The 12,545-nt window shown below is 39.3% G+C and overlaps 1 protein-coding gene across 1 annotated transcript in view; it reads left to right on the top strand.

The window, feature by feature from the left end:
- Positions 1–12,545, top strand: part of GALNTL5 (polypeptide N-acetylgalactosaminyltransferase like 5) — a 29,596-nt gene that overhangs the window by 989 nt on the left and 16,062 nt on the right. The window contains exons 2-4 of the mRNA XM_013004543.1: positions 2,764–2,884; positions 7,133–7,299; positions 9,784–9,906. Of these exons, the coding sequence (XP_012859997.1) occupies positions 2,764–2,884; positions 7,133–7,299; positions 9,784–9,906 (411 nt within the window). The remainder of the gene's footprint in view (positions 1–2,763; positions 2,885–7,132; positions 7,300–9,783; positions 9,907–12,545) is intronic.

Raw genomic sequence — 12,545 nt, 5'->3', positions numbered from 1 at the left:
TTGATTGCGGATCCAAGAAGACAAAATCCTTGACAACTTCAACTTTTTCTCCACTTATCATGTTACCTGTTGGTCCGGTTGTGAGGATTTGGGTCTTCTTTACATTGAGTTGCAATCCATACTGCAGGCCATATTCTTGATCATCAGCAAGTGCTTCAAGTCCTCCTCACGTTCCGAAAGCAAAGTTGTGCCATCTGCATATTGCAGGTTGTTCATAAGCCTTCCTCTAATTCTGACGTCACACTCTTCTTCCTATAATCCAGCCTCTCTGAAGATTTCCTCAGAATATACATTGAACAAATAGGGTGAAAGGAAACGAGCCTGACTCGCACCTTTCCTGATTTTAAACCACGCAGGATTCCTTCTTCACTTGAATGACTGCCTCTGGATCCATGTACAATTCCAACATGACCACAAGGACGTGTTCTGGAATTCCCATTCTTTTCCAGGCTAGCCACAGGTTATTATGGCCCACACAGTCAAATGCCTCTGCATAGTCAATGAAGCACAAGTAAACATCTTTCTGGTCTTCTCTGCTTCGATCCAAGACCCATCTGACATCAGCAACAACATCCCTTGTGTCATGTCCTCTTCGAATTCAGCCTGCTCTGGCAGCTCCCTGTCAATGGACGGCTTCAATGCTGATGGATGATCTGAAGCAAACATTTACTTGTGTGCGATATCAATGATATGGTCTATAGTTTGAGCCTCCTGGTGGTGCATCTTTCTTTAGAATGGGCACAGACACGGATCTCTTTCAGTCGATTGAATTAAGGTGTTGGTGAAGAATATTGCAAGTTCAGTGGACGGCCAGAAGAACAGACAAATCTGTCTTGGAGGAAGAGCAGTGAGATTGCTTCTGAGAAGTAAAGATGGGAACCTTAGGCTGACACACTGTGGATCTGCTATCAAGAGAAACTCAACGCAGAAGGTAGTTGAGAAAATGGAAGACTTTTTAACATCACGATTCAACAGTGGGCTCAAACATAACAATTGTGAGGGTGGCACTTTACTGGGCAGTGGTTCGTCCTGGTGTTCATTGGATGGCTATGAAGTTGCTCGAAGTTATTCTTTAAATTTTCTGTTATTGTTTCCTTGAAGTTCCACCAGTTTTTCTTTAAGTATTTTGTTGCAGGATTATTTAATGTACACAAGTTTATTACTGTGCTGTCATTGTGACATGTATCTCTTATCAAATGACTTTCTGTAATTCTCTTCTCAATGAATTCTACTATTTCTTTTTAAATTTTAGTTATTTTATTGGGGCTCTCACAGCTCTTATCACTATCCATCCATCCATTGTGTCAAGCACATTTGTACATATGTTGCCATCATTTTCAAAATATTTTCTTTTGACTTGAGCCCTTGGTATCAGCTCATTGCCGCCCCCCCTCCTGCCTCCCTCCCTCATGATCCCTTGATAATTTATAAATTTTTTTTTCATGTCTTACACCCACCACTGTCTCCCTTCACCCACTTTTCTGTTGTCTCTCCCCCTATGTGTGTGTTATATGTCAATCAAATTCTACAATTTTTCTATATTTTATTACTTTATTATTTAGCCATTTTCACTTTTAATCATTTTAGATAAACTTATCTTTTATGATTGCATCTTGATTTTTGTTTCCACTCAAGAATTTTTATTTTTAAGAGAAATTTCCCTTCACTTTATTGTTGTGATTGAGGAGTTGGGTTTTCCAGTGCAACCTTGCTTATTCTGTCTAATGGACTAAGAGGGGCACCTGACCCAAGCCATGTTATCTTCAATAGCTTCTTTTACATATGAAAGTTGGACATTGAATAAAGAAGACTGAAGAAAAATTGATGCACTTGAACTGTGGTGCTGGAGAAGAATATTGAAAATATTATGGACTGCGAAAAGGACAGACTAATCTTATCTTGGAAGAAGTCTGGTCAAAGTGTTCCTAAGATGCAAGGATGGTGAGACTTCATCTTACGTACTTTCAGCATGATTTCAGGAGAGACCAGTCCCTGGAGAAGGACATCATGTTTGGTAAAGTGGAGGGGCACTGAGAAAGAGGAATCTCCCTGAGGAGATGGGTTGACAAAGAGAGTGGCTGCATGGAGGGGCTCAGGAACAGGAAAAAAATAAGAGGAGAGCACAGGATGGCGCAGTGTTTCGTTCTGGTATGCATAAGGGGTCGAACTCAATGGCACCTAACAACAACAACAACAACAACATCTTTCCAGTGATTGCTACACTTTCTATGTGATATTACAATTTCTGAATTCCGTGGTCATTTTTAACTATTCTAGTTCAGCTTATCTCTTATGATAAAATTTTATTTTTATTTTCACTTAAGGTTTTTTAAAAAATTTGTTTGCTTGTTTGTTTTTAAAGGAATTCTCCTTGCCTTCATTTCTTGGCATGACTGCTGTGTTGGCTGTTTCAGCGTTTTGTTTTATTCTCTCTAATGAAATTTTAGGAAATTATTTTCAGTTCTCATTCTCTCACCTTCCTTCTCTGGAAAAAATGAATGACCAAAAAAAAAGCGCTAGTTCATAATTTTCTAAGAAATCTGTTTTGATTTGTGTAAATACTTTGATCTCTCATCTTGAATTTGTCATCTATGGGTAGTTTAGGTTTAGGATAAAAGACTCAGATTTTATTATAAAATAAGTGAATTAAAATAATAATATAAAAACAAAAAGAAGTGAATTCAGAAAATTGTTCTTACTGCCCTGCATCAATGTTTGGTGATAAGCATTTATTGGCCTGACTCTAGTGATCTTTTCTTGCAGATAGGAATATTAACTTTTCAGACTCAGAATTTCTTCATGGAATGTCACGATATGGATTCAATGTCGTTGTGAGTAGAAGGTTGGGCAAGAGGAGAGATGTGCCTGATTCAAGGAATACGATGTATGTTCTTCCTACTAATTTTGTAAATAAGCAATTACTGGCCAGATTTTAATTTTAGCATATTAGACATCGCATATTAGAGATTATTTTATTTAGGATTTGGAATCAGACAATCTCAAGGTTTTATTTCAAGATTTTAGAACTTATATTGTAGAGGCTATCTTCCCTGTTGGCACAGAATGTGCTCCAAAAGTTCAGAAAATTAAGTAACCCACAATATATTTTTAAAAAGAACCCAGAATTCTTCATATCAAGTATATTTCAAACATCTCTCTTTTTTCTTCTAAGGTTACTATTTTCATCATTCCTTCAATTATTGATGTTAATGAATTTTTAACATCTGATAAATCTCAGCCAAAGAGATGCATATCCTTCCTTTAATAAAGGATAAATACTTAAGTTCAGGAAAACAGGCAGTTTCTAGTGGCATAGAAACAAAAGCCTGGTACAAGGAAACAGGAGAAAGGGGGCTCATGGTGCCTTGACAAGCTGCAACACAAACACTGGAATCAATAAATTTCCTAGCTAGATAATATCATTTATCCTATGGCTCACCAAAGAGCAGTAATACAATATATCTAGGTAATACTAAGAGAAAAAGTTTAAATTTATATAAACCACAGAGTAATAGAATAAAGTGAATTAGGAGAATTTGTTTCTCAACTTAATTTTTAACTCCCACAAAGGAAGGTCAATAATTTTGAGTACCTCTAAGTTATGACTTTCTCCCCAGGTCATAATTTCTTTCCTCTCTAAATCTCGTCTTCTAAAATAGTTAGGCTGCCTTTATTTCCTTCTCTATCACATTACTATTTGTTAAAAACAGATATGACAAAAATAATTTATAAATTATCAGGGGTTCATGAGGGAGGGGGAAAAAGGGAGGGAAGGGAAGATATGAGCAGATACCAGGGGCTCAAGTAAAAGGCAGATGTTTTGGGAATGATGATGGCAACAGATGTGCAAATGTGCTTGACACAATGGCTGTATGTGTGGATTGTGATAAGAGTTGTATGAGCCCCCAATAAAATGATTTTTTTTAAAAAAGCAAAAAGTATAGCTATCTAAAGAGTGAAGCAAACGGTATGAAAACATTCATGTATATAATAATATATATAATTGATTTATGCAAAAACAGTTTTATTCAAAATACAGTTTAACTGCTAAAAGTCACTAGCTAGAGTTCAAGTAGATTTTAAGTTACTATTTTACATTTCACTTTCCCCACATAAGCACCAATAGTTGGTATGACTATCCTTTCCTTTTTAGTTACTGTAATAGGCAAATACTAATATCATTGTCTTTTTAATTTGTATTGTCCTGATAACTAATAATGTTGAACATCTTTTTATGACATCTACTTACCATCTGTATATTTTATCTGCTGATGTTCAAATATTATGTATATTTAATTGGATTGTCTGTTTTCTTATTTTTATTGAGTTATGAGTTTTAAAATGTACTCAGGTTTGCAAGACCTTTATTAGATAAATGATATCAAAGATTTTCCCCAGTCTGTGACTAAGTTTTTATTCTTTATAAAGAACCCTTTGGTCAGTAGAAGTTTTAAATTTTGATAAGGTCTAATTTTGTTTACATAATTTTGGTTTTTTTCCCACTTTGTTTTGCCTAATCTAAGATTAAATTATTTCTCCTATTTTTCCTTCTAGAGAATTTATACTTCTGTCTTTTAAATTTAGATCTATGGTGTATTTTGAGTTAATTTTTATGCATGATATGAGGTATAGCTAGAAATTCATCTTTTTTAATGTGGATATCCAGTTATTTCAGGACCATTTACTGAAAAGACTATCTCTTATATAGTGGATTGTAAAAAAAAAATCCATTTCCCATCTATGTAGAACCAATTTCTGAATTCTAATCTGTGTCATTGATTTGTCTATTTTGAAGCCAATATTAAGCTATCTCGATGGTTATAGTTTTATCATAAACCTGGAAATCAGATAGTGTTAGTCTTCTAACTTATTTTCATTGTTGTTTTTATGTTCTTTGAATTCCTGTATAAATTTGAGTATCATCAGCCAGTTTTTACAAAAGAGCCTGCGATAATTTTTCTTGGAAATGCATTGAGTCTGATGTGAGGAAAACTGACTTCTTAACAATAGTGAGTCGTTGAACCTTTACACGAGTGTAAAAATGAAGTGGCATAAGTACTCATCCAACTTTACGCATAGGAAAATCACTGGCATCATTACCAGAGCTTGTTCTTATGAGGTGAAGTTCAGACGTACTTCTGCGCTCAGCCTTCCTGTGGCACTCTCTACTTCTACTGGGCTTGTTAATTAATTGCAGTGGCCAAATAGAACTTGCAGACCATACTCATGATTATGGAGTTTATTAGAGAAGAAACAGGCTACAATTGAGGATTAGGATCAACTTGGAAGTAAGAGGAATGACTTAGGATACAGTTCTTTGATCAGGACAACCTCTTTCTAGCCATGCCTAGAGACCCTTGACCATTGGCCTTTGCTCTTGGCCTAGCCTCTGCCCTGCTCCATCAAGTGTTACAAAGCTATTTAGCTCTGTCAATTACTTTCTCTTGACATATTGCACTGGCTAAAACCTCCAATAAAGTGCCACATGGAAGAGGTAAGAGTGGATATCTTTGTCTTATTCTTGTTCCTAGGGGAAAACACCCAGTCTTTTGCCATTACATATGATGTTAAGTTTTTTATAGATGCTCTTTATCAGATTGAAGAATTCCTTTCTATTCCTAGCATACTAAAAGTTTTTTCATCAGATACATATGTTAGGAGATGGAACAAGGTGATAATGTTGGCAGTTCCTCCAGCTTATCTCTTGGGAACTAATCTACTGGACAAATGGAGAGCTCAGAACTCTGGACTTCAGCTAAAGTGTTGTGAGTCAGGGGTGGCCGAACTAAGGTAGTGGAGGAACAGGGAAGAAGCAGAGCCAACATAGAAATTAGAGATTAACTGCTACCACCCTTGGGACCCTGATTTGTTGATGAGGTATGATTCAAACCGAGAAGAAACAGCTGCAAAAAGCAATTAATCATAGAAAATTGGAATACAGGAAGTATGAATCTAGGAACATTGGAAGTCATTAAAAATGAATTGGAATGCATAAAGGTAGATATTCTAGGTGTTAGTGAGTTGAATGGACTAGTGTTGGTCCTTTTTAGCCAGGAAATCATATGGTTTACTATGCTGGGAATGACACTCACAAGGAATGGTGTTGCATTCATTGTGAAAAAGGACATTTCAAGATATATCTTGAAGTACAATGCTGCCTGTGATAGAATAATCTCTATCCCCATACAAGAAAATCCAATTAATAAATGATTATTCAAATTTATTCACCAATCACTAAAGCTAGTGATGAAGAAATTGTAGGACTCAACCAACTTCTTCGGACTGAAATTGATCAAATATACAATCAAAATGCATTGTTGGGATTGGAATGCAAAATCTGGAAACAAGGAAGGAGGAACGATAGTTGGAAAATGTAGTCTTGGTGGTGGAAACAAAACTGGAGATTGCATGACAGAATTTTTCAAGATCAATGACTTGTTGTTAGCAAATACCTTTTTACAACAATGTGAAAATACCTTTTTTCAACAATGGAATACCATCATTTTTTATGTCAGATGGATTTGGCTCAAAGCCGAGGATACCAGAAAGATGTTTACCTGTCTCTTATTGACTATGCCAAGGCACTCAACTGTGTGAACCATAATAAACTGTGGATAACTTTGAGGAGAATGGGAATTCCAGAACACTTCAATATAGTCATATGGAACTTGGATATGGATCAAGCGGCAGTCATTGAAACAGAACAAAGGAACACTGTCTGGTGTAGAATGAAGAAAGGTGTGTGTCAGGGTTATGTCTTCTCACCATACTTATTCAATCTGACGCTGGGCACATCATCAGAGAAACTGTGTTATATGAATGAGAATGTGGCATCAGGATTGGCGGAAAGCTTATTAGCAACCTGTGGTATGCAGGTTTAAAATGCAACCAAGATGATCAAAAGAGACTAAGGAAGGAGCAACTATTACTGCTATGAAGAAAGGAGAAATGATTTAGGAAATATTAGAACATCATAAGAAGTTAAGGACATTCTGTATGTTTAAAAGTACTTGATATTATTATCAACTGAAGCAATAGAGAAAAATGAAAGTAAGTAAAATTTATTAAATTAAACTCTAAAACATCTAAGACTTTTAACTGAGTATTTTTTTCCTATTATTTATGGCTCCAGGTGTCTTAAAAAACAGTATCCCAAATATCTGCCTACTGCCAGTGTGATTATTTGCTTCCGTAATGAAGAATTTAATGCCCTGTTCCGGGTAATATCAAGTGTCATGGACCTCACCCCACACTACATCCTCGAAGAAATTATTTTAGTAGATGACAAGAGTGATTTCGGTAAGATGAGACACCAATAATTTATCTAATCTATTCTGAAGGCAGCCTCATCTCTTGCAATTACTAAGCTTTTTCACTCAGACCCTGGGGAGTGATGGCTGAGCCAGGCACATGCTGAGTGTTATCAGTGCTCCCAAGACTCGGTCGGGCTCGGGCTGATCTGGTGGTTGGTTATGGCGTCCAAGAGACCAAAGGGAGACAGGCCAACCAAACGGTAGTCTAAAGGATGAATTGCAGTTATCCAGGTGGAGAGTAGGCAAGAGCATTTTAGGTGGAGGAAATATCATTGTATGAAGTCCAGGGGCAAGAAGGAACATGGTGAGTTTCAAATTTGGGGTAAGACTGGAGTGTGGGGAGAGGGCCGGGCGGGGAAAACCCAGAGGTGAAAAGGAACGAGCTGTAACAGAGCACTGTGTGCATTTTATCTAGAGAGAGTGGGGAACTGTCCCAGGACTTAATGCAGAGGAGTGAGGTGATCGATGTACTTTACAAGAAAAAAAACAAGTTTAAAGTACCTTCACCGAGGCCAGAACTCCCATGAGACCATTGGTTAGTGCCCCAATCGATGATGCCTTTTTGGAGTCTATTATCCTCATTTATCCATGGTAGCAATGATATAAATATTGGAAGAGGCTTCCAATGTAAATCCTAAGCCACCGTAAATCTCACTCATGACGAGCTGTGAAGAACAGAATGATGGAAAACACTGGGAGAAGACAAGGAGAGTGCTCCGATGTTCGTTCACCCTGGGGGGACCTGCCTCTGCACACCTCCCAGACGGGGAACAGAACTGAAAGGAATGCGATGATTAGGAATCGTAGGTGCTGGCCGGACACCGACAGCATTCTTTCTCTGGGGCCCCCAGTTCCTCGGCTTGTACATGGGGTCAGGCGTGTTTGTGGAGAATGTCCAAGCTCCCCTCTGGCAGCTGTGGCTCAGATTATTCGGGAACACTGCACAATGTGTTTAGCAACTTGCTAAGCAAGAAATCATCAACAAAGCCAGGAGCAGAGGGGGAGGGGTGGGACTAGACTGGAATTCTAGCATCTTATCCACAAACGTCGGACCCTTCTACAGGTTGACAGTCTCAGGAAGGGTCATAGCCTCTCCTACCCCCACCCTTCAGAACCACATCCGGAGGTGAGAGACCGTTGGGTGACCCGCTCATACAGTCTCTAGGCATTGCCATCGCCCTTCACAAGGGCCTGGGGATCACTGCTGATGACCAATAGAGGGGGGGTCCTTCTCTTCCTTGATCCACCCACCAAGGGACTTAGCCTTTAGCTCATCCAGAACTTCAAACCCCGGAAATGGGGTCTTCTGGCTTCGGATGAAGCACAGGCTAGAGACAATCCTGCATCAGGATTTTGAACTGGTCTGTCTCTCCCTACGGATGCCAGTAAGCACCATGATGCTTTCCCTCAGCTGACGGAGCCAGATCCCGGGCACTGTCCCATGAGTCAGATGAGTAGCGTGCCCGTGGTCCTAGTCCCCAACCACATGGTCATACTTGGAAAAGCCAGCCCGCCGCTTTCTGTACAAGGAGGCAGCTCCCAGCACTTCTTTCATCTCTCAAACATCTCTGTTCACAGATCTCCCTTGTGTTCAGGATTCCGGGACACTGCAAGTGCAGTGTTGGGCTGCCTGCCACAGCCCTTTTTTACAGACAAGCAAAGGGATCTCTCTGCTGCCACCCTACCAATGAGCCTGTCACCCCCCAACCTTCTGATACAGATGTTTGGACCTCAGGTCTCTGAGGCATCTGCGTCCATCTCACCTGACCCCAGCCTCCTCTATGATCATAAACCAGGAACTGGTTGCCATTGGTCAATTCTAACTCATGGTGGCCTCTGTGTGTCATTATAGAACCGACTCAAGAACTGATTTTTTTTTTTTTAGAAACAGATCTTCAGGCCTTTCTTCTGAGGCACCTCCGGGTCAATGCCAAGCTCCCACCTTCAGGTTGGCACCTTTTGTCTCACTCGGGGTCATCATTAACACACGCACGTTCAAATACTGAGGAGCGACCAGGCACCAGGCTGTGTGCCAGGGAGCATATTTCTCCCGCGCACCTCAATCCTGCAAGGAACATAGTGAATTTCCCACCTTGCAGGTGAAGACACTGAGACCTAGCATGGAATGACATCGTATCAAAGAGCCACTGCTATTATAGGGCCACTAACGCAGTTAGGAGAGCAGATTGCTGTGAGGCTCCCTCCAACCTCAGACTCGCCTGGTAACATTTTCCTTAAACTCCAACTTATTGAAATCGACATCTTCGATTGGACCTTAGAAGAAATGTGAACTTTTATGATGAATCCCTTTTCTTTCTCTCCCTCCCTTACACAGGATACGACTTTCTTTTAACATGAGAACTTCTGTAAAGGAGAATCATTTTCAGTCATTAATCACAATTGTGACAGATGGTTCTTTTACTTTTTGTCATAGTTGTTTACAAGTTAACGAGCGTTTCATATTTTCCAGATGATTTGAAAGAAAAACTGGACTATCACCTGGAAGTTTTTCGAGGACATATTAAATTTATAAGAACCAAAAAGAGAGAGGGGCTGATTCGCGCAAAGATGATTGGAGCGGCTCTTGCTTCAGGTATGGGCACCTCACTCAAGACGTGGCCCAGCGTCCATGTCCAGAGGCCTTCCTGGCCACACACGTGGGAATCCACACCAGCCACTCTGTGTCTGCTGGCTTACACCGAAAAGCAGAAATGCACTTCAGCCACCTACATCTCTAATCTTCTTTTGAATCCAACCAATCTACACTGAAACACCAATTTGTTATTTCAAATGGAAACTATTATTTTCCAAGGGCCGTCCTGTTAACCTCCATCACAGGACGGCTTCCCCAGGGTAGGGTGTCTGCAATAGAGTGCAATACACAGGCTGTTGAGTGGGGAGTGCTCGCGGGACAGTGCCTGAAAGGGATACAGAAAGCCCAGATAGAGAAGTGGATGGGGTACAATTCTCCAGAGAAACACTACAGCAAAGAGGGGTGTTAGTTCAGATCCCCTGGGAAGCAGGTGCCAAGACAGACTGACAAGAGAGCATTTATTTGAGGGACATTCTGGTGCATAATAAAGGGGAGGTATTTAGACTTGACCTCTGTCAAGAGAGAGAAAGAAGAAATGAGGTCTGGATTGACAGAACTTCTGATTGCTATCCCGTTCTAAGAAAGGCTCAGTAGATATTGCAAAGAACATGTCTCAGCTCCGAGTCAGAGAGAACACGTAACTGTGATCATCTTAAGAAGGGCTCAGGACCACGAAGAATAGACTGCAGTGACCTAAATCACCGGAACTTCAGATTTAAACACCAGTGGGAGGTTAAGAGGGATCCACAAAATAACCATGACAACAGTCATACTCAATTCAGAGCATATCAACTGTTCTTCTCACTATTCTGGTGGAATAAGAACTTCCTGTCTCTTCAAGTCACACACACCCCATCCCCACCCCCAACCCCTTTGGCCTAAGTGAGGGCATCTCATAGGAGGTAAGTTGGAGGAGAAGAAAAAGGCAGTGATAAGAAGACAGATGGGCTATTTTAATTCAAAAGCAAATAACCTTCCTAAGACATTGAGTGGGTGTGCATGAAATGAGGGAGCATTGATTACAACAAAGGTTGGAAATGCTAACATCTGAACAGAGACTATGTTTTTGACTTAGTATGACTAAGTCTTCTAATTATCCCAGAGTGTTCAGAAAAATTCTGGGGACAGCTGTGCTTTGCATCCATGGGTAAACAGTGCAAGAACAAGATAAAGGTGTTTTCACCAGGAATCCTGTTTGTTCAAGATAGTGGTAAAAGAAATATGCACATTTGCTTACTATAGATGGATAGATTTAAAAAACAGTCATTTTAAATGAGAGGTAAGGTTATATCATTTTTAATGACTAAAATACTGTTGTAAACTATGTGTAAAAATAGTTGTATTTCATATCAAGGGATATAGGATAAAGTCTTCCTTTGCTGTGTGATTTTTATGTTCTTAATGATAGTTTAGCAGTTTTACTGATCTATAATTCACCATACCATACCACTGCTAAATATATATAGCTAAAATGTTTTATTATATCCACAAGGTCATCAGACCATTACTATAATCTAACTTTATAACAGTTCATCATAGACATACATACAAATCTGATAACTATTAACAATCATTTTCCATTCTACCTTATTCCATTCTTCCACCCAAGTTCTAGATAACTACTAATCTATTTTTATCCCCCTAAACAAGAAAGTAAATAAATAACAAACAAAAAGCTATTGCCATTGAGTGAATTCTAATTCATGGAGACCCCATGTATTACAGAGTATATCTTCCCCATAGGGTTTTCTGGCCTGTAATCTTTACAGAAATAAAATTTCAGCCCTTTTTTCCATGGCACAGTTGACTAGTTTGAACCATCAACTTAAAGGTTAGTAATCAAACATAAACCATTTGAGTTCCCTAGAGGTCTTTTTACATATTCTGGCATTTCATTAAATAGTATTACACAATATGTAGTTTTTTGTGTCTGGCTTCTTTCATTTAGCATATTTTCAAATTTCATTCATGTTATAGCATGTGTTAGTACTCTGTTTCTTTTTATGACTAGATGATCATTATATGAATATAAGTATATTGTATATTTTGTTTATCCATTTTCAGTTGAAGGACATCTGGGCTGTTTCCACCTTTTTGGTATTCAGAATAAAGCTTATGTGTGACCATTTGTGTAGAAGATTTCATGTGAATTTAAGTGTTTATGTCTCTTGGGAATATACCTAGTAATAGAATTGCTGGGACATGTGGTAAGCCTATGTTTAAAGAACTGCCAACTGGCTTTCTTAAGTTACTGCACCATTTTATATTCCCATTAGCAATGTGCCTGAGTTCCAATGTATTCGCAGCCAGACCTGCTGTGTTCTTTTTAGTTATAGCCATTCTCATTGGTAGGAAGTGATTCTTCCCTGTAGCTTTGGTTTGCCTTTCTTTCCCTAGTGATGTAAGATGCTGTTTCCTCCCAATAGAACTAAGAGCACCTCGGGTCTGTCTAAATAAGATAGGCTGGATGAACACTCTGGAGGAGAAAACAATGGGGCCGACAGTTCCAGGGGGACATGAGTGAGGGGGAGGTAGAGGGGAAGGCAGTGGTGTTAACAAACCCAGGGACAAGGGAACAAGTGATCCAAATCGGTGGTGAGGAGGATGTAGGAGGTCTGGTAGGGCATGATCAAGGGTAA

Source organism: Echinops telfairi, unplaced genomic scaffold (assembly GCF_000313985.2).
Source record: "Echinops telfairi isolate 266 unplaced genomic scaffold, ASM31398v2 ScPeMD7_31;HRSCAF=116, whole genome shotgun sequence".
Lineage (NCBI taxonomy): Eukaryota > Metazoa > Chordata > Mammalia > Afrosoricida > Tenrecidae > Echinops > Echinops telfairi.
This window is presented reverse-complemented; position numbering and strand designations above follow the sequence as displayed.